We start from the raw sequence: 22504 nt of genomic DNA, 5'->3' as shown, positions 1-22504 counted from the left end.
ATCCTGTGGCCATTGTTGAGTATTCCAAATTTGCTGGCATATTGAGTGTAGCACTTTTACTGCATCGTCCTTTAAGATTTTGAATAGTTCAACTGGAATGCTGTCACCACCAGTAGCTTTATTGTTGCTCAGACTTCCTAAGGCCCATTTGACTTCACATTCCAGGATGTCTGGCTCCAGGTCAGTAACTACCCCACTGTGGTCTTCAGGGATGTTAAGCTCGCTCTTGTATAGTTGTTCTGTATAATTTTGCCACCTTTGTTTAATCTCTTCTGCTTCTGTGAGGTCCCTACCATTTTGGTCCCTTATCATACCCAACTTTGCATGAAACGTTCTCTTCATATCTCCAATTTTCTTGAAAAGATCTCTGGTCCTCCCCATTCTATTGTTTTCTTCTATTTGTTTGCACTGTTCATTTAAGAAGGCATTCTTATCTCTTCTAGCTTTTCTCTGGAATTCTGCATTCAATTGGGTGTATCTTTCTCTTTCTCCCTTGCCTTTCACTTCCCTTCTCTCCTTAGCTATTTGTAAAGTTTCCTCAGACAGCCATTTTGATTTCTTGCATTTCTTTTTCTTTGGGATGGTTTTAGTTGCTACCTCTTGTACAATGTTGCGAACCTCCGTCCATAGTTCTTCAGGCACTCTGTCTATCAGATCTAATTCCTTAAATCTATTTGTCACCTCTACTGTGTATTCGTCGGGGATATGATTTAGTTCATACCTGAGTGGCCTAGTGCTTTTCCCTACTTTCTTCAATTTAAGCCTAAATTTTGCAACAAGAAGCTCATGATCTGAACCACAATCAGCTCCTGGTCTTGTTTTTATTGACTGTATAGAACTTTTCCATCTTTGGCTGCAGAGCACATAGTCAATCTGATTTCTGTGTTGACCGTCTGGTGATGTCCATGTGTAGAGTCGTCTCTTGGGTTGTTGGAAAAGAGTGTTTGCTATGACCATTGTATTCTCTTGACAAAATTCTACCAGCCTGTGCCCTGCTTCATTTTGTACTCCAAGGCCAAACTTGCCTGTTATCCCGGTTATCTTTTGACTTCCTACTTTAGCATTCCAATCCCCCATGATGATAAGCACATCATTTTTTGGCGTTGCTTCTAGAAGGTGTTGTAGGGCTTCATAGAACTGATCAACTTCATCCTCTTCAGCAGCAGTGGTTGGGGCATAGACCTGGATCACTGTGATGTTGAATGGTTTGCCTTGGATTCGAACTGAGATCATTCTGTCATTTTGGGGATTGTATCCCAAGACTGCTTTTCCTACTCTCTTATTGATTATGAAGGCTACTCCATTTCTTCTGCGAGATTCTTGTCCACAGTAGTATACCTGATGGTCATCTGAATTAAATTCACCCATTCCTGTCCATTTTAGTTCACTGATTCCTAAAATGTCGATGTTCAGTCTTGTCATTTCTTGCTTGACCACGTCCAGCTTGCCTTGATTCATGGATCTGACGTTCCAGGTTCCTATGGAATAAAAATCTTTACAGCATCGGACTGTCTTTTCGCCACCAGTTACTTCCACAGCTGAGCGTCCTTTCGGCTTTGGCCCAGTCGCTTCATTCATTCTGGCGCTACTCGTACTAGCCGTCTGCTCATCCCCAGTAGCATATTGGACACCTTCCGACCTGAGGGGCTCATCTTCCGGCGTCATATCGTTATGCCTATTGGAACTGTCCATAGAGTTTTCATGGCAAAGATACTGGAGTGGTTTGCCATTTCCTTCTCCAGTGGATCACCTTTTGTCAGAGCTCTCAGCTATGACCTGTCCGTCTTGGGTGACCCTGCACGGTATAGCTCATAGCTTCACTGAACTACGCAAGCCCCCTTGCCACAACAAGGCAGCGATCCTTGAAGGGGGTTGATAAAGGTAGAACATATGTATATTGTCAGCAGGCTGGGAATCGGCTGGGCCAATGGTCTGTCCGGAGGAAGGGGCCAATCAGGCCCCTTCCACATCACAGCCCTCCCCCCAAGGGCTTAACGAATTATTTAGTCCGCGGCGCCGCGGGCGTGTTAAGGATATATATATCAATATATATCAATAGATCAATATATTATTAGATCAATATATATATATATATATATATAATTTTATTATTTTTATATACAAAAGGTTTGCATGAAGATATATCTTCCTTTGTTTAACATTACAGTATCACTGATGAAGTAGTACGACACAAGACTGTACCTAGAAACTCGTTTGTCTATCCATTTTAATTCTAGCTGGAGCTCAGCTGTATGCTGCTAAAGAGACTGTGTGCTTTGCCCATGAGTGTGGCCCACAACCTATAGGCATCCTTCAGAGCCTGTTACGTCATATACAGTTAAAATCAAATAAGACATGGTGGCTCAGATTCTATACCTTTGCTTGTTTCCAGGTGCTGCTGAGGCAGGCCTCAGCTACAGAGCTCAATTGGATTGCGCTGGGCAATTCCCCTTAGGCAACACCACTTACACAATTCCAGTGTGCTGCTTTTAGTTGTTGCTTTATTTGGAATGAGCTCAGAGTTCCTCAGAATGAGAGGAATCAAGTTTAGCTGCTGAGAAATGGTCTTTGCAGTACTCGGAGAGAAGCCTTCCTAGAGGAGAGGTACAGGATCCCAGCCGTTGAATCTAAGTTGCCGGAGGGGATATTTACTCTGGATTTTATGCACAGCCTGGAGGTTCCATGAACAGCAGACAGATGACAACATAATATGAGATCAGACTTTGTCAGAACTGGCTAGCACCATTTCCTGCTTGCATTGAGGAAGGCTTTATACCAACAGGGTGGAAAAATCTTCAAGATTTTGTTGCTAAATGTGCCCCGCATTTCCCGTCACAGAAAGAATCCTCTTACCTCCTCCTAAACCACACTCTGAGCGGGATTTTCACAGTCCTGCTAGGTAATACAGAGGGCCCTTTGTCTCTGTCCTGGCTCAGGCCACTGGCTACTGCATTACTTTTCCAAGGGCTCGATTTCTCTGGAATTTGACTGCCAAGAGCTGGCCCTTGAGCTCAGAGGGGTGGATGCACCTCCTCCCTTTGTTGGTCTCTCCTTTTCTTGACCCACTAACCCTTCTTATCCAGGTTTAACCAGAAAGGTTTCACTTGCTTTTAGTGAATAGCGGTGGTAGCAGCTAAGAGATGCCTTGCAAGTTCATTCTGGGGTGTACAGTAGGCTCCCTCCAAGTTCATTTATTGGAAGAGCACAGCCCAACCCTGAATAAAGGGCTTCCTGGATTGGATGCTGGATTTGTGCCTCTCGGTTGCTGTTGAGGCCATTTAACATGTCTATGATGCTTGAAGGAAACTGCTTTTTGAACAAAACAAGCAGACAAAAAAAAAGGCCGGAATGTAAAGCTTTTTCAAAGGAGTGCGCAGATAATGTTCCAGTGCATGTGTCTACTGAGTGATGGAGTATTCCCAAGTGCATATTGTTCAAATGGAACAAGCTGGGGGTTGGTTTATATCTAAGCACATGGAAGCTACCTGCAATTCCTCGCTGTGAAGCTTATTTTGGGGGACATGGGGGCAGTTAGTGTAATTTTTGGGTGCAATACTGCAGCAGCATCAGTTGTAGTTGGGACATTAGACTAGGACTTGGGATACGTATTTTTATATTCCTGCTTGGAGGGTAACTGCATTCACTGCATCTCTCTCCCAGTTAGGGTGACAGACAGGGTGACACCTCTAGGAGCACTAGCTTGGTGAAGTGGTTAAGAGCAATGGCCTCTAATCTGGAGAACCAGGTTTGATTCCCCATCCTCCACATGCAGCCAGCTGGGTGACCTTGGGCTAGCCACAATTTCTCTCAAAGCTCTCTCAACCTCACCTACCTCACATGGGGGAAGAAGGGAAGGCGATTGTATGCCGTTGGATAGTTAAAAACAGGGTATGAAACAGCTTCTCTTTTCCAGGTTGCTGTGATGATAAAAGGAAAGCGAGTGGAACTCTTACTGAGTTACCCCAAGAAGAGTTATGCCTGTTTAAGCCTTTTGACTTCAGAGGTCTTGGCTTAGCCGGTTGTAACTCTGTTTAGGATTGCATTGTTCATTTGGGCTGAACTGCTGGAGGGGCAAGCAGCTGTCAGAAGCTTTCTTTATGGTTTACAAAGTTATGCAAGATTTAATAACGAAAGATCAAAAGGGCTTTAAAGCCCCCTTTTGAATGTCCAGTCCGTTCCTGAATAAATCTGACAGTTTTGGAGATACTTTGACAAAAATTCAAGCATGGTAAGCCCTGTTTGATCTGTGCCTACTCAAAAATAATTCCCACAGATCCAATGGGATTTCCTATGCATTGAGAGTATTAAAAGCCTTAATTTGATGGGCTTTGGCAATGTTTTCAAATCAGCATCCCCCTTTGTGTAGCCCCATGCCTCTGAGCAGATCTGAACCACAAACTTTAAAACTATTTTATGTCTCCACACCTGAGGAGACTGTGGGAACTTGGTTATTTAAAAGGTATAGACCCACATTTTCCCCCCAGCTACCTGGGACCTAGTTAGATCAATAAATCACTACCAGGTAACTTTACAGCTGTAATTTGGACTGGAGACTATGGATCTCTAACAGGGTATAATAACAGAGCAGTGGGGTAGCCTTTTGATTCTTTTTGCAGCAAAGCCAAAAACAAATCTTGTGGCTCAGGTAAAGGAGTTTTCGGCAAAACATTTATGTGCTTTGCCAAGCTTCAGTTCCCAGGATTTGTTGAAGGAAGTTTGTTGTGCTTTAACAGTAGAAGACTGTATCCTTAATGCTAGACTGTCTCGTATACTAGAGGGAAAGTGAAAAAATCACAACATCATAAGGAAAAGGGCAGCTTGAGAAAGAGCACAGAGTAGGTCTTTCCTCTGTGAAATGTACATCTTCTTTCAGGGATATCCTTTGAATCTGTGATGTCTTGCTAACGGAATCCCCTCCGGTCTCTTCTTTGGTGTTTTCAGCATCACCAAGGAAATCCCACACGGTGCGGGTGGATTCATGCCGTATGGTTTCTCCGGAGTACTGTCGGGGGCAGCTACCTGCTTTTATGCATTTGTAGGATTTGACTGCATTGCCACCACAGGTAAGGCCACAGTGTTCACAGTTCATCGACCCCCTGTCTATGTGTGGGTTTATTCAGACGTTGCTGTTCACGATAGCATAAAACCATGAGAATGGAGAATGGGAAGTAAAATAGAATTCTAAGCCCGTTAGCCTTGTGGAAGGGGATGCTTGTAAATAGCCAGTAGTGCTGCAGGCGAATATCATAGTAGAATCATAGAGTTGGTAGGGACCTCATGGGTCATCTAGTCCAACCCCCCGCACTATCACTCATCCACTGTAAACTGCCACCCCCTTGAGCCTTCATAGAATCAGCCTATCTGTCAGATGGCTATCTAGCCTTTGTTTAAAAATTTCCAAAGATGGAGAACCCACCACCTCCTGAGGAAGCCTGCTCCACTGAGAAACCGCTCTAACTGTCAGGAACTTCTTCCGGGTGTTTAGATGGAATTTATTTTGAATTAATTTCATCCCATTGGTTCTGGTCTGTCCATCTAGGGCAAGAGAGAACAATTCTGCTCCATCCTCCATATGGCACCCTTTTAAAAACTTGAAGATGGTTATCAGATCCCCTCTCAGTCGTCTCCTCTCTAGGCTAAACAGACTAAGCTCCCCCAACCTTTCCTCATACGTCTTGGTCTCCAAGTAGTCGTAGCCAGAATTGTTGACTGGAAATAATAACTAAGCAGAATCACATAATAAACATTGGTTACTGGTGATAACTTGTTTAAATGCTTCCGCTTTGCTGGATAGAGGAATCTCTGCTAAATAAAGGCTGTTTGTTGTAATTTGACCTATTAGTGACAGGCTGGGTGGAACTCTTTCCCTGTCACCAGCTGAAAGAACGTACCACTGAAGGTGCCTGATACTTAACCAGTCCATAGCTCTAGCATAGGCTGTTGTGTGGATGGTGCCCCCCCCTTCCGATCAAGCTGCTTGCCTTGTCATGAACCCTGTGAAAAGGTCGTTTGACCCCCAGGTTGAGAACCACTGCTCTAGATGTTCTAGTTCAGAGGTAGTCAACCTGTGGTCCGCCAGATGTCCATGGACTACAATTCCCATGAGCCCCTGCCAGCATTCACTGGCAGGAGCTCATGGGAATTGTAGTCCATGAACATCTGGAGGACCACAGGTTGACTACCCTTGTTCTAGTTGATTAAACATATTAGGAAATCAAAGCTTGAAAACGAATTGTTGTCTATTCTGACATAAAGGCTTCCAAGTCCATCTGCAGGGCATTTCCTTTGAAACACTTTGCTTTAATGGCTGTAGTCTCTGTACAGAATTATGAGGGTTACAGTTTCCAGCTTTTTAACATAACTTCTAGCTGTTGTCATTAATATACTCTAAAGGGAAGAAATGCGAATTACTTAGAAATGGAGACAAGTTGAAGAGAGTCAAATTCCAGTATGCCAAATCATGTAACTTGTTTGAACGCTGGTTTGCTTGAATCAAGCTGTTTCACATTTAGAGTAACGATCTGGAATTTCATAGTTATTAACAACGTAAGTTTGTGCCATTGGCTATGGCAATTACCTATACATTATTAATTCTTCGTGTGGAAAGTAATCATGTTTATGTGGCTTTTCTTGAAGAGCATGTCATCCCTCCACTGTGTCGTTGATGCTAAAGAATCTTAATTTTGTTTAGCAGGAATGCGTACACCATCCCATGTGGAGCTCATCCCATTTCCAAGGTTAATGTTGCAAAAATAACAATTTTGCTTTCCGTTCCAAATCTTAATAGAGTCACAAAAAAGAGTGAAGGGATGAGAAAAATCTTGCATAAATGCAAACGGATTCAGTGAAATACTAAAAACTTGAAAGAGGGAATTTACCTTTTGGCCAATTCAAAGCGCTTTGTCAATCAGCTTCAACACAATGGCAAACTTTGATGTTATGGGGCAAGTCGGATTAAGCTTTTCCCCCTGGCATCACTGGCTGGTATATTGCTACTTTCCCTGCCAAGCAGAGAACTGACTTAAACTTCTTTTGCAATAACCATTTCTGTGTTGATGGATTTTTTTGCAGGAGAGGAAGTCAAAAACCCCCAGAAAGCAATTCCAATTGGAATTGTGGCCTCGCTTCTGATTTGCTTTGTTGCGTACTTCGGCGTGTCAGCTGCTCTCACCCTCATGATGCCTTACTACCTGCTAGATACAAACAGCCCTTTGCCTAATGCATTTAAGTATGTGAAATGGGAAGGTGCAAACTATGCAGTGGCTGTTGGCTCACTCTGCGCTCTTTCTACCAGGTGAGTGCTGGTTCTTCCTTGGACTTCAGCAACAAAGGTGTTAACAATCCTGCACTAAACCAGAAGGCCAAGGGTGCTCTGTGAATTATGCTTCATGACTTCTGTGCCTTAAGCAGGTTTTCTGACTTGGATTCCACCTAATATTTCCCGAAATGAAGAATTTTTGTTTGTAGAAATGGAATTTCCCTGCCTCTTCTCTGCCTGTAGCCCAAATGAAGACGAGGAAGAGTTGGTTCTTATATGCCATTTTTCTCTACCTGAAGGAGTCTCAAAGTGGCTTACAATTGCCTTCCCTTTCCTCCCCTTCCCACAACAAGACACCCTGTGAGGAAGGTGGGGCTGAGAGAGCCCTGATTTTACTGCTTATCAGAACAGCTTTATCAGTGCTGTGGTGAGCCCAAGGTCACCTGGCTGGCTGCATGTGGGGGAACGGGGAATCAAACCTGGCTCCCCCCAGATTAGAAGTCCACACTCCTAACCACTACACCCAGCTGGCTCTTGGTGTCCTGCTCTTCAGAATGCTGCTGCCTGTCAAGCAGGTTGGGAGGTGGGATGAAGAATCCCCCCTTCTTCTTCAAACATCCGCTGGCTTTTTAAAGATGATGAACAACCCATTGGATTTAAGCTGTTGGTAGGGGGAGCTTCAGAAACAAGTGGGCAGGAAAGGATACCATGTTGTCCATCTCCTACCACCCAAGATCTTTGTTTTTGATCCCAACTAAATTGCATTACACTGTTAAAGGGTCTTCTCCCCCTCAGTTTAAAAAATGGTTTGAAAGATATTGGCAAAGATAACTTCCTTAACAATTGTCTCAGTTACAAAAAATGCACCCTCGGCAACAACTCAAAATAAGTTTATGGGGAGTTGGAATGATAGGTAGGAACCATTGACACAGTGCTGCCTATTACTCACCCTTAAGAGACCATTTAAACTGCTGCCCTGTGCAGATGGCTCAAAAAGGTATAATTCTACTTAAGTAGGCTGTGTAGGGCAGGGGTAGTCAACCTGTGGTCCTCCAGATGTCCATGGACTACAATTCCCATAAGCTCCTGCCAGCAAATGCTGCCAGGGGCTCATGAGAATTGTAGTCCATGGATCATCTGGAGGACGACAGGTTGACTACCGCTGCTGTAGGATATTGGATGTAGCTGCCTAAAGATACGTCTCAGGCCTTTCAAAACATGCCGTTGGCCAAAGTGATAACTCAGTGAGGAAAGGACATAGTAAATGGCATGAAAAGCACACTCCTTTCCAGCATCTTCAGGTGCAGGATTTTTAGGAGCCAGAATCACTTTCTGCTCAGAAAGGTCATGTCCAAAACTATCCCCAGAATTACAATACGCATGTATTCTTGGTTAATTTGTAGCATTATGGCTCAGCTTGATCTTAATGTGATGTCTGGTGCTGTCTTGCTTTTTATTTTATAATTTCTGGACATTTAAACATCCGCTACCTAGAGTTCAATTTCAGGTAGAAAAACAGGAGCTTAAAATGTTGATGTAAGTTTCTTAATGCTGCATTGGGAAATAACTGGAGATTTCGGGAGTGGAGCCTGAGGAGAGGATGTGATTTGGGGAGGGACTCTAGTGGAGTATACAGAAGACTTCTTTTCTAGGTGAACTGATCACCTGGAAAACAGTTATAATCCCAGGAGATCTCCATGCACCGCTTGAGGGTTGGCATCCCTCATTAGAATGTTGCAAAACTGGCTTGAGAATTAGTTTGAAATGAATTGCTTGTGCTTTAGCACTGTTTTGGATTGGTCTGTAAGACTCTTGAGTGCAGGCCATTTGAATGCTGGGAATTCCAGTTTTTAGTGAGAGAGAGAGGAAAGGAATGTTTTCTAAATCTCACTTCTAGAAGATACCAAAAGCTTCCATTCTTACCTTTCTCTTCCTCACCCTGGCTTTAGATTTCCATAAAGCAAATTATTTTCATTCTGCAAAGAATGTACGTTCCTCCAGGCAGAGATGAAGATCATTTTCCTGGAATGTTTCTATGCTGCATTTGCCGACGATGGGTATGTGAGAAATGTATTAACAATAGCTTCTGTCTTTGTCTCTTGCCAGCCTGCTTGGGTCCATGTTTCCAATGCCTCGAGTGATTTACGCCATGGCAGAAGACGGGCTCCTGTTCAGGTGTTTGGCTCGTGTCAGTGAAAGGACGAAAACGCCAATGATTGCTACGATAATATCAGGAGCCGTGGCAGGTGAGACCAGATCCACACTTCAGGCAACACAAATTAATATTCGACTTCTGTTTTAACCGCAGCCAGCTCACAGTAAGCCATTTCTGCCATATGATTTCAGCCGCCCAACTGATCAAGTTCAGATAGAACTTTTTGATGACCATTGTTTTTCGTGCATGTGTAGAATAAGAGAAGCCACTGTAAGAGCTTTCAAGTTCTGTAGAACCTTTCACCAGGTTGGTTGCTAAAAAAAATAAAAAGAGAGAAAACAGTTATGTAACACTCTGTATTTCTGCAGTTAAATTCTAGCATGCAAGGGAAGGTACATGGACTGGTCTTGTGACCCTTGCCTGTATGAATCAGGGCTTAGAATGATTGTTGCCAAAGGGACCCAGCAACATTCTTTGCATAACAAGGGCTTTAGAAAGGAATAATTCAGACACCCCAGAGGCATTTGTGCTGCTTTTTACCATTGTGTGTAACTGCCCATTATTTTCTAATTAGTCAAAACACAGTCTGCTCCAGGTATTGTCTTGGGTGCTGGTTCAGGTGGTCTGTATGATTTTTCTAACACTTTTGGATGATTACCTGAACTGAACCTGTTAAGAACTTAGAATTTAAGAGGTCTTTGAACATAATGTCAGAAGCATATTATGGAATGGCTTTGTGTCTTGTAGAATGTAGCAACATAGAAACTCTGCAACTATTTTTAAGCAGCTTTTGTGATTGTTAAAGAACACATGTATAGTGTCTGCCAAGGTGCAGAAACCAGATTGTGCTAGGGAGATAAGTCTTCCTAGCAGCCACATTAAATGTATATGTTCTGCAGCATTTTGCTTTTCTCCTGGCTTTTCACTGCCCGTTGTTTCCTTCTCTTGTCACACAAATGACCACCGAGTCCATTCATCTTCACTACCTCAGTTTTCTCCAGAAATTTCACTTCTTCAGGCAAGAAAAGTACCAAAAAGTGTTGCATGTAGGATTACTTGCACTTTCTAGACCACGAGGTTCTTCTTCATGTAGTTCCTTTGTTCAATTTTTAAAAGGTCATCAATAGAAGAAGAATTGGTTCTTATATGCTGCGTTTCTTTACCAGAAGGAGCCTCAAAGTGGCTTACAATCTCCCTCCCTTCCCTCTTCCCCCAACAGACACCCTGTGAGGTGGGTGAGGCTGAGAGAGCCCTGATATCATAGCTTGGTCAGAACAGCTTTATCAGTGCTGTGGCGAGCCCAAGGTCACCCAGCTGGCTGCATGTGGGGGAGTGCAGAATCGAACCCGGCTCACCAGATTAGAAGTCTGTACTCCTAACCACTGCACCAAGCTGGCTCTGTAATAGTGGATATTACTGCAGGAAAACCCCAGAAGAGAAACTCTGGCCAGTTTCTCCTGTGTGTACATGTTCTCCTCTCCCTCCCACCATTTACTCATGTTCTTTGAGGTTGATCTGAAGGGAGGTGTCCATAAGGATTGAGTTGCCACAGTTATGCTAATTTGTATATGAGATTATGATAATAACATAATAATAATATTTTTATAGCCCACCCTTTCCAGTTGGCTCAGGGTGGGTAACCACAGGCACATACAAGCAGTAAAGTTACATTAATAACAGTTGATAGCAATCGAGATTCCAATTTGAATTATTAATTAAATTATATTAAATCGATTAATTTATTAGACCACCTCCTTTAGGGTAAACTTCATTCCTGTTGGATGGTTAGTTTGAAGATGGTGCATTGTTGGTTTTTTGGGGGGAGGGAGGTTGAAAGGGGGGGCAGTGTTGTCTTGGGGTTAATTTCCTGGCCTCAACCATTGGCCTGGTAGAACAGCCCTGTCTTGCAGGCCTTCCAGAACTCCTGAAGGTCCTGTTGAAGGTCCTGATCTCATCAGGGAGAGCGTTCCGCCAGGTTGGGGCCAGGACGGAAAAAGCCCTGGCGCTGGTTGAAGCCAGTCTTATTTCTTTTGGGTTGGGGCTCCTGAGCAAGTGTTGGTCGCTGGAAATGAAAATACCCTATTTATTTATTGTTTTCTTTCTGCCTCTCCCTCCAGCTGTTATGGCCTTCCTTTTTGACCTGAAGGACCTTGTAGATCTCATGTCCATTGGGACACTCCTGGCTTACTCCTTGGTGGCTGCCTGCGTGTTGGTACTAAGGTATGGAGCAACCTCTGTGCCTAGCAGCACAGAGAAAAGACTTTGAATATATCAAAGGGGTGCCAGAATAATAAGTATGCAAAAGGCAGGGCAACCAAAGATTTTTATGGAACTAAAAGTCATCTTAGGGCTTCTGAGAGGGGCTTTAAAGAAAGGGAAGTGATAGATGTGAGCAGTTGCTGGCAAACCAGGTGTGAACCAATGCACCTGTGTGTGTGTGTTGATGTCTTAATGAACCAAAACAATTGCTCAGAGTGCTCCTGGGTATATTTATTCTTAGTAATGTCCTCAGTGTTTGGGCTCAAATATTTTACGGATTATGAACCAACATGTCAATTACCAGTAGTGTAAAGCTGAATAGTTTCAGGAATAGGATTGAGCTGTCTGATACTGGCTCTTTGCTCATCTCTTGATTTTGGCTTAGTTTGATTCTCCATAGAAGGTTGTCAGTCTGGAGTTGTAGCCTCTTTTACAGTGAATGCAAAGAATGGCCTATGCTAGTCCGATCTCGGAAGCTAAGCAGGGTCAGCCCTGGTTAGTATTTGGGTGGGAGACCACCACGGAAGTTGAGGGTCGTGACACAGAGGCAGGGAGTCTTTGAAAATCCTAAATTGGCTGTGATTTGATGGCGGCTTCCCCCACGAAAGGGTGGGCCTGTTCTGTGCTGCAAAAGAGGTACTGAAGAATTCATTTTAAATTCATTGCTTTGAGCTCAGAAGGAGCTGTACACAACCACTAAAGGCAGATCAAGACCTTTGTGAACTCTTATCCTGAGAATGCACCTGTTTCAGGTGCCTCACGGCCTGGATGTCAGAGGTCCCTTCTGCTTTTATGCTCACTCTGTTTTGGGTGCAGAAAGCTTGCAGCTTGCTTGCACCTAGGTTCCTGTGCCATTTGTTGGATAACTCCTTCGGCGTAATAGCTGCCTGGACAAACTCCTTTATCTTTATTTGCCTTGGCAAGCTGCTTTGCATAACATCTGCTTGTGACAACTCTTAATCACAAGGCCATGTAGCCTCTTCCCCCAAGCCTCCTCCCCTTTAAGGGTCTCGTGGGTGAATTTGAAAAGTTAGTGTGATTACAGATTTGACACTATATGGAACAGGCCCTTGCATTGTGCATAGGGACTAAAATGGGACTGGAAAATGGACCATATCAGGTGTAGAGAACTCACTTTTAGAACCAAGATTAAGGCCTTCTTGAATCTTTGAGGTTTATCTTAATAAGGATGGTCTGAGATTCCCGGTTTCACCTATTGGTTTTGTGCTTCTGTCCCTTGGATATCCTCAGAATGTCTTTGTAACCACCTAGTATCTATATAGAAAGGATATAAATATTGTAAATAAATATGAGAGTAAAGAGAAGAGCAGGTTTAATATATCTAACGAGGGGGCAGGAAAGTGAAATGGTGTTGATAGAGTAAAGGTGAACAAAGGTTATCCTAACATGAGCTTCCATGACTCAAACCTCACTTTGTTAGATGCGTGTGATAAAGAAAACCTTCTCATGGAGATCTTTCTTAGTACTTGATTGTAGAACATGGATTAGTTTAGAGTTGTGGGTGGTAGCTGAAAGCATGCCATTATGTCTTGCTGCTTGGTTTTCATATAAGATTATCCTTATGTACCTGCTGCACAGATTCACCGTGATATCTAATAACTGCAGCTCTGAGCATTGCTGTGGATAACCCAAAATATTTAATTTCCGGTGTGTAGCCGTACTGGTCAGAAGCAGAGGAACAAAAAGCTCCGGCAGCACCTCCAAGACCAACTGTTTTTTTCAAGGTATATACTTTCGTGTGCATTGACAAAAGTGCGCATGCGCACGAAAGCTTATACCTTGAATAAAACTTCGTTGGTCTTAAAGGTGTAGCTGGACTCAAACTTTCTTTAGGAACTCATCCATGATATGATAACCAGATAGAGGAAAACAGAAGCAAAAACTAGGCCATCTTCCTTGTTGTTACAGGTGATGCGGTGTCTGACTTGGTTTTCTTCCTCTTAGGTACCAACCTGAGCAGCCCAACTTGGCATACCAGATGGCCAGCACCACGGATGAGGCAGACAACAACGAGTCTGTGAGCACCAGTGAATCTCAGACAGGGTTTCTACCCGAGGAAGAAGAGAAGTGCTCCCTAAAAGCTGTCCTCTTCCCTCAAAACTCTGATCCGTCCAAACTCTCTGGGTTTATAGTAAATGTCTCCTCCTGTATCATAGGTAAGAGAGGGGTTGTGCCTATTGATTCAGGGCTGATGGAGGCAGTGGGGCTGTGACAGTGTTGTGTCAATAAGGGGGTTTGATGTGCTTTGACCCCAGCCCAGTGGGGAAAGGTAGATGGATTAAGTGGAACTGATAGACATTGGTCTAGGAAGATCGATATTGTCCACTCTGATGAGCAGCAGTGTGCCAGGGTCCCAAGCAGAGCCCTTTTGCATCATCTGCCACCTGATCCTTTGAACTGGAAATGCTACCTGGGACCTTTTGCATGCAAGACAGACACACGACCTTTTCGGTCCAAGAGCCTTTTTGGTCCTGGCCCTCACCTGGTGGAATGAGCTCCTGGAAGAAATGAACTGTGAAAGTTCCGACAGGGCCTGCAAGAAGGAGCTCTTCCACCAGGTCTTTAGGTGAGGCCAGGGTTTAAGATCAACTGGGCTTCTCCGTGGGATCCGGTCCCCATATTAACATCTGGGCACCCGGGGGGAGGAAGAGAGCTTCCACCATTCTTGTTGTCTGTTTGGGGTTATTAAGGGGTTTTTATGGTTTTATTGTAAGCCGCTGTGAGTTCTTGAGAGGTGGCGGGGTCAAAATCTAATAATAAACAAATGGCCACTGAGACGTAGCCTCACCTGCTGTTATCTTGGGGCCAGTTAGTAATGGTTGGTGTACCGCCAGCGCAGTTTCCAAGTGAGGACCAGGTAATAATGGAAGAAACACAGAGAGAGAACTGGATGATAGTTATAGTGTTTTGAGGTTCTCCCCCCCCAATCTAAGTGCTTCCTGTACCCAGTATATATATCCATTTGTGATAAGGTTCTGCAGCTGCCGTTATAAAGTCTGTCATAATTCTTAGTTCAATATCTTGATGGATATTTGTAACATCTGCCTTAAAATAGCTTCTCTGCAGCTGGACCTTGTTCTAGCATGGAGATCAAACAATGCTCATGATTAAAATATAAATGCTTGCTTGCTGCACATTTGCCTCTTTTATGCAAGCTGGTGAAGGCACCAGGATACTAAGAATCCTAACAAAGAAGGGCCAGCAATTGATGAGTTTTCTTCTGTTAACTGTCAAGAAAGCATCTGTTTGCCTTAAGCAGTGCTGTGATGGAGCATAGGAAGCTGTGGAATGCTTCAGCCTGCACCTGTGTGGGCAGCTGCTCCTGGTGGTTTCAGGATTTCCCCTCCCTTCCACTGTTTTAGAATAACAAGCGTTTGTGTATCTTGTTCTCAGGTTTCCTTATCATCACCTTCTGCAGCTTGACTGTCCTTGGCAAAGAGGCCCTGATGAAGGGGACCACGTGGACCATCAGCCTGCTTGTTATAGATTTCGTCCTTTGCTTGGTTGTCACTGTGGTTATTTGGAGGCAACCTGAGAGCAAAACCAAGCTGTCTTTCAAGGTAAGCAGCCTGCAAGAAGTGAGAGGTGGAAAGCAACCCCAGGGTCCCTTGGCTTCTCACATTCAGGGAGAGATTAATGTGAGGCTGCTTTTGCTAGACACAGAGCAAACTTTCCCACGCAGATTGGCTTGAACGCACCTCAGATTTGGCCTTAAACACTTCTGGTGCTCCTTTTCCTGTATGCCTGTCTTAGTAGAGATCAGGCTGAGAGCAGGCTGAATGCCTTCCTTTTCACTGAACGGCAAAAAATCCATACCACATATGAGGGGGCTTTAATTTAGTAGTTAAAAGTTCTTTGCATTAAAATAAAGCAAGCCCTGAGCCAGAAACAGCAATTTATTGGGTTGAATCCAGGTGAAATTGGCAATTTCCACTGATTTCTCTCTTTCCTGCTGCAGACTTCCCTTTGTTTCATTCCGTGGTGTTTCATGCCCCCTCTTTTTGGAGATCAGTGGGCTACGGTGGGAGAGAACAGTTCCATTTTGCCATTAGGGAACATGGGATGAGAGAGAAGTTCCCATGCAGCTTCCTGGAAGCTAGCTGGGTATCCTGAGGTTTTCCTTCAGGATCGTGAGTGAAGGGAGAGTGAAACTCAACATGACTTTCAGGTCTGCAATTCTGGGCTGTTTGCTGTGCTAATGATGATCAGGGAAAGAACTGATGTAGCCCAGGTTCTGTATTCTCACTTGGACCGTGTCCCTTTAAAAGGGGCTTGTGGTGGTCATCAGTGTGGCAGACCAGGGGTCAGAACTCAGGGTAGGAAGCTAACCAAAGAATCCTCATCTTTGCTAGCTTGACATGTTTAGAAGCCTCCAAGAGAAGATTTTGACTAGGGATGTACACACACACAAAATCATACTGCTTTGGATTTTGCCAAATCAGAACAGCACAAATACCCCTTCACATTTTTGGGTTTGGCCAAATCCACAGAGTTTTGGTGATTTTTTGTGTATATGTTTTCCTCTCTTTCCCAGGCAGTAGGGAGTGTCTCTGCTGCCTGAGAAGGCAGTGTCTACCAAACTGCTGATAATTATAGGTGGGCCACTCTCTTTAAAGCTGGGGAGGGATTTAAAGGGAGTGGGTAGGGCGCCTATCATTATCAGCTGTTCGGTTCTCTACTCTCACTTTAAAAGCTTGCCCCACCTTTGCAGGCTGTTTTGCTTGCAAAACTGGGATGAGCATTTAAAGGGAGCAGCTGGAATGCCAAACAGCTGATAATGACAGGTGTCTGCTTGCTCCCTCTAAATCCTTTTCCAGGGGAGCAAGCGGGTCCTGTTATTATCAGCTGTTTGGCACGCTCTTCTCCCCCCCCCCCCCACCTTCTCAGGCACATTAAGGCATGGGTAGTCAACCTGTGGTCCTCCAGATGTTCATGGATTACAATTCCCATGAGTTTGCTGGCGGGCTCATGGGAATTGTAGTCCATGGACATCTGGAGAACCACAGGTTGACTACCCCTGCACTAAGGAATAGGAGTTTTGACTCATCCCTAATTTGGACCTCAAAACAGGAATGCTGCTTAAAAAAAGCAGCAGGCTTTTAGTTGATTTAAGTCTCACTTGGATCCTTTCGTATTTCTGCTTCTTAATTAGTTTGTTTATTTGTGATCTTTGTGGAATGTTTAGATAAATCATTGATAAAATTAATGAGCTGACATGCTGAATTTGCTGTATGTCTTAACGAGGAAACTGATGACCAAATATAGCCACAGTAAGACAGATGTTTCCTATTGATTTGACAGGATCACATCCCAGGGGAAATTCTTGACCTGGGTGGCTTTTCACTTCCTGAGAGTGGTTTCCATGTTGAGTTTGAAACTGCAGTTAGATAGAGGTAAACATGTAATTTCCTCAGTTCCCTTCCATTGAAGTAGAAGAAGAGTTGGTTCTTATATGCCGCTTTTCTCTACCCGAAGGAGGCTCAAAGCGGCTTACAGTCGCCTTCCCATTCCTCTCCCCACAACAGACACCCTGTGGGGTGGGTGAGGCTGAGAGAGCCCTGATATCACTGCTCGGTCAGAACAGTTTTATCAGTGCCGTGGGGAGCCCAAGGTCACCCAGCTGGCTGCATGTGGAGGAGTGCAAAATCGAACCCGGCATGCCAGATTAGAAGTCCGCACTTCTAACCACTCCACCAAACTGGCTTGATCAGGTGATGTGAGAAATTTACTTTAATAGCAGGTGATCTGCAATCAAGCTATCCCTTGATTTGTTTGTGTGACCTTATGAGCAGATGGCTGTGTGAACTGCTCCATACCTCCCTCTAGACGTGACCTAGAAGTACAGCTGAGTTTGTTTTGTGTTCCAGGTCCCCTTTCTGCCGGTCCTTCCAATCCTGAGCATCTTTGTGAATATTTATCTCATGATGCAGCTGGACATTGGCACTTGGATACGGTTTGCTATCTGGATGTCATTAGGTGAGTTCAATAGTGGGTGTTCGATTGTCTCTTCTAAATATGAGCAGGGCACCCACAGGGACTTGGGGGGAGGGCTTCCCATTTCTCCTTCCCCGCTATTTCCTCTTTCTCTACCTTTTTTCCCTCTAAGCTGGGTCTCCTCTAATGCCTCAGCCCATGCTGTAAATTAGTTTGCACAGTCATGTGAGGAAAGAACCCATGGTCAGTTTTAAGTAGGCATAGTGCATAGTTTCAGAACAACGTTCTATATGACCAGGGTCAGAGCTCCTCTTATTTATTGTGCCCTGAAATATGACAGGGATACATCACCGCATAATAACTTCTCCAAATGAACCATTCAAATAAGATTGCCGCTTATTTCCTGAATCTTGTAAGTAGGTCAAAAGCTTACGAATTTTACAGCCTGGCATTGTGGTTGGGAGCGCCAACTTCTCATCTGGTGAGCTGGGTTTGATTCCCCATTCCTCCACATGAAGCCAGCTGGGTGACCTTGGTCCCATCACAGCCCTGATAAAGCTGTTCTGACTGAGCAGTAATATCCCTCAGCCTTACCCCCACCCCACAGGGTGTCTGTTGTGGGGAGAGGAAAGGGAAGGCTATTGTAAGCCGCTTTGAGAAAAGCAGCATATGAGAACCAGCTCTTCTTCTTCCTCTTCTTCAGTAATGTTCTTTTACACTTCGGCCTCAAGCTTTCACAAGTTAAAATCTAGGTTAAGATTTGCGGCAAGACATTTCCATAAGTAAAGGAAGGATATGTTGGTTATACTGGCAGTGAGAATGAACCAACTGCTTTAATTATTAGGTCAATGGTACTGACTTGGCAACCTGAGATATGGCTCTCCACAAGCTACCATCAACTAAATGAGCCACTTGTATGCTTTGTGCATCACCTTACCAAACAAATACATACAGTGATATAAGATAATGAAATATGTAACTGCAAAGTCTTTAATTGCCATTGTACTGCCCTCCAGCAGGGGATGTTTCAAAGTGGGACCCACTTGCCATCCACAAACCCCACCAGCCACCCACAAACCCCACCAGCCATTGGCCTTGCCCCTTTTCCTAAAACATTTGGTGGGTGCCACATGGAGGTAAAGGTGCCCAGAAGAGCCACAGGTAGCTCCTGAGCCACTGAAGAAGCATCGCTGTTTTAGTTGTAGAGTATTCTTGAGGTAATAGGTACAGCCTGCATGCTGTCAGAGGCATCCCGGCCCCCTCTAATGCTCTGTTCTTTCCCTCAGGTTTTGTTATTTATTTTGGCTATGGCGTGTGGCACAGCGTGGAGGCCTCGTACTCCGCACCGACGGATGCAGAAAGAAGTACAGACAACAACACGGACACATGCAAATGATGTTACATGAAAACAGACACTGAGCATTATCGATGGCAGGCAGGGGATACCTTTCTCTCTCGGACCCTGAAGTATTCTATTCTGTGGAACATCAGGGGGGCCTCCGTGTCCCACCAATGCCTCCTGCAGCTAGTTTTTACCTTGGTGATGCAGCTATAAGGGATCACAAGGAAAAATCCAAACTTCTGGCATCCTCCCAAGCAGCACTGTGGCCCAGCGTTGGCAGCTTTCCTTCGTCCCTTCTTTTGCTCTCCCCTGTCCTCTTTCGGTTTTAGCTCTATGGCAAGACGACTTCTCCTCTGTGTGCCAGTTCGCTTCCAACGCTGCTGTGAGACCAAGCCTTCGAATTAACACTTCAGGGTACTGTATTTGGATTTAAATGGAGCAGACTCTGCACAATCTGCAAAGATGCACAAGTTGGACCACCACAAGCGAAGGGGGCCATGACAAAGACATAAATACTAACCTCCTGCCTGGTATGAAAGTACGCCTAGGTTTGATCTGGTTGAGACAAACCCTGGGTGGTGTTATTTAATCCCTGTACTTGACTTTTTTGTGTGTGCAGGTAGTCATTCCTGTGCTTTGGAATCCAGTGTGGCATCCATCTTAGGGGTAGTTGCTTGCAGGCCGAATTCTTGTCCTTGTGATCCAAGCAGTTGCCCGGCGAACAGCAGAGCCAGCTGCTGGTGAGAAAAGCTTCTAGCTTATGATATAATGCTGTGTAGAATATGTGGTTCCTTGTTCATCTCCTCCCTGTCAATTGCTTGATTCTGCAAAATTCAGGCGTATCTTTGTATGACAGCCATGGGGTGGGGTAAAACACTGGCCTGTAGTAAATGCTTCCCAGTTCTTGTGTCACTGCCCCATAGCCCTGTGAATTAGGCCACCCACGCTGAGAAAAAAAGACTCCTCAGTCACCCCGTGAGTTCATAGTTGAGCTAGGATTTGAACCTGGTTTCTGCCACGTGCCGTTCCCAAGACGGTCAAATGGAGTCATCTATTTGCATAATTAATTTAAATTTTTTGGGAGGGGTTGTGCTGAACATGGCCTTTTCTGGCAGGAAATAGATGCCAGCCTCCCATCAAGAAAATTTAAGACACGCGCATGGTTATGTAAGCAGAAATATTGTGCCTACTGACCCCCCCGCCCTGAAATTGTGGGGCAGACATTAACAGCAAAGAGAGGACAGCTAGACAGCTGGCCAGCTGCTGTTCTGTTCAGATTGTCAGTGAAATGGTATTCTCTTTTAGTAAAGTTCTTTTGTCAGGGTAGCTTGAGAGTCCATCTCAGTTGTGCAGGATTTTGTGCCCTTTGCAAACTCATTCTACTGGATCATACATGTACTTGAATAGGTGTCCTCAGAGGCAGCAGAAACCATCTGTTAGCCTTGGGGAGAGGACGGGAGAAGGGGATCGTAGAACTTTGGTAAATGTATCTATGCACAGCCAGAGGGTTGCCTCTTTGTAAAAATGTGGATTTCCAAAGGAAAAGAAATTCAAATGCGTAAATCTCTTCATCTAGATGGTGTCTGTATATGGGTGTTCTCTTGTCTTGTTTCCTTAGAGACCCTGAGATTTATTTTTTTGTTTTGTATTTATGTTTAGCTGCTTTATATATTATAGGAGGCATATTGTTTGGAAAATAGCAGCACTTAGAAAAAAGGGAAATCTAGTTTTGGAGAAAGGGGTTTATTTCTTCCTGTGTTTGAAGAAGTTCAGAGGAAACTTTTCCTTGTGGCATCCAAAGTCTCTCGATTGTTCTTTCATTAGGCACTTTAAAGGCTAAATTAACAGACCTTTCTCTTCCTGGCAGCAATTTTGCTATAGCTTGTAAATCAGGGCAGTATGAGAATGGTCTATTAAGCACAGAGAAGAACTGAATGATCAGGAAAGCAAAGTTTGAACCATACTTGGCTGTTCAGTAGGGGAACATGGGGGACAAATAAAGGTCCATAGGTAGGCCAAGTGTGAATAAGGGCTGGGTTGTGGCTTGAAGCACTTTGGATTTTATTTATAGATAAAAAATGGATTCTTCCCTACGTTGCCTTATGGAACATTTTTATACTGCACTCCATTTCAGAGCTTTCATCTAGTCAGATCAGGGTGAATACATCTGTTTCACAGAGTGAGCCAGACAACATGTGATGTAGATCAGGGATAGTCAACCTGTGGTCCTCCAGATGTTCATGGACTACAATTCCCATGAGCCCCTGCCAGCGTTTGCTAGCAGGGGCTCATGGCAGGGGCTCATGGGAATTGTAGTCAATGAACATCTGGAGGACCACAGGTTGACTACCCCTGATGTAGATGATCCAATAACAGGTCCCCAGAAGTGCAGCTTAACCTCAAAACCTAAATTGTTAGGGCACCAGTGCAGATTAAGTTTTCAAAATGGGGCAAACTATTTGAACACCTGCCAGCTTGGTGTAGTGGTAAAGAGTGGCAGCCTTTAATCTGGAGAGCCAAGTTTGACTTCCCTTTCCTCCACATGCAGCCACCTGAGTGATCTTGGGCTAGTCACAGTTCTGTTAGAGCTGTTCTGACCAAGCTGTAATATCAGGGCTCTCTCAGCCTCACCCTCCCTCACAGGGTGTCTGTTATGGGAAGAGGAAAGGAAGGTGATTGTAAGCCACTCGGAGACTCCTTTGGGTAGGGGGAAAATGGGGTATAAAAACCAGCTCTTCTTCACCCTTTTCAGTTTCCCCAATCAAAACTGCCCCTCTTCCTTCCAGGCTGAAATGGGCGGGAGGGACAAATACCAGTATTGAGTCTACAATTCCCTCCCCCCCACTATGTCTAAAAGCAGCCCTGGATGGGGGCAGTTTGGATTGGGGAAGCACCACAGTCCTAGCACCACAATTCTGACCAGTATCTTCTACACAATTCTGACCAGTATCTTCTACTCTAGCCTCTGCCCATTGCTGCTGTTTGAGGCTGAATTATGCCCCAGGAGGATCCACTTGTGGGTCCCCAGTATCACATTGAGGCTACAAATTGAGATGACGTCAGTGCCCAAACTGTCCCAGGCAATTGGGCCGTCCTTGCTCTGAGCATTGTTTTCATGCCTAACAAAATTCCCATTCACTAACCACTTCTGCGCAGAATTTGGAAGAATTTCACATCCCCCATAGAATCAGACCTGGTTATGCCCTCCAGTTGGAGCTCCTGTCTTAGTTTGGAAAGCTGGGCCTTCAAAGCCAGTAGCAATTTCCCTCTTGCTGAGTCATGCACTTTCAGGGCACTTTGCAACTGAACTTTACTTTGTGAAAAGGCAAAATCTGCTTGCAAATAAAGTCCATTGACAGTCGATGGAAAGTGCATTATTTGGTGTGTGTTTGAAGGTTCTAGTTACCGCCTGTCAAGGCCTACAGGTTCAGCTTATGTTGTAAAGCAGGTGGTAGTCAAACTGCGGCCCTCCAGATGTCCATGGACTACAATTCCCAGGAGCCCCCTGCCAGCGAATGCTCCTGGGAATTGTAGT

At 44.5% G+C, this 22504-nt stretch overlaps 1 protein-coding gene across 4 annotated transcripts in view; it reads left to right on the top strand.

Annotated features, from left to right (window-relative positions):
• SLC7A1 (solute carrier family 7 member 1) overlaps positions 1 to 22504 on the top strand; it is a 60457-nt gene that overhangs the window by 31872 nt on the left and 6081 nt on the right. For all 4 annotated transcript variants that reach the window (XM_077341802.1, XM_077341801.1, XM_077341804.1 and 1 more), the window contains 8 exons: positions 4942 to 5063; positions 7072 to 7294; positions 9365 to 9504; positions 11531 to 11633; positions 13638 to 13849; positions 15087 to 15253; positions 17561 to 17669; positions 18914 to 22417. In XM_077341802.1, the coding sequence (XP_077197917.1) occupies positions 4942 to 5063; positions 7072 to 7294; positions 9365 to 9504; positions 11531 to 11633; positions 13638 to 13849; positions 15087 to 15253; positions 17561 to 17669; positions 18914 to 19023 (1186 nt within the window). In that variant the 3' untranslated portion in view covers positions 19024 to 22417. The remainder of the gene's footprint in view (positions 1 to 4941; positions 5064 to 7071; positions 7295 to 9364; positions 9505 to 11530; positions 11634 to 13637; positions 13850 to 15086; positions 15254 to 17560; positions 17670 to 18913; positions 22418 to 22504) is intronic.

The sequence above is a fragment of the Paroedura picta genome, chromosome 6, assembly GCF_049243985.1.
Source record: "Paroedura picta isolate Pp20150507F chromosome 6, Ppicta_v3.0, whole genome shotgun sequence".
Taxonomy (NCBI): domain Eukaryota; kingdom Metazoa; phylum Chordata; class Lepidosauria; order Squamata; family Gekkonidae; genus Paroedura; species Paroedura picta.
Note: the sequence above shows the minus strand (reverse complement) of the source record. Positions and strands in the feature narration are given on the sequence as shown.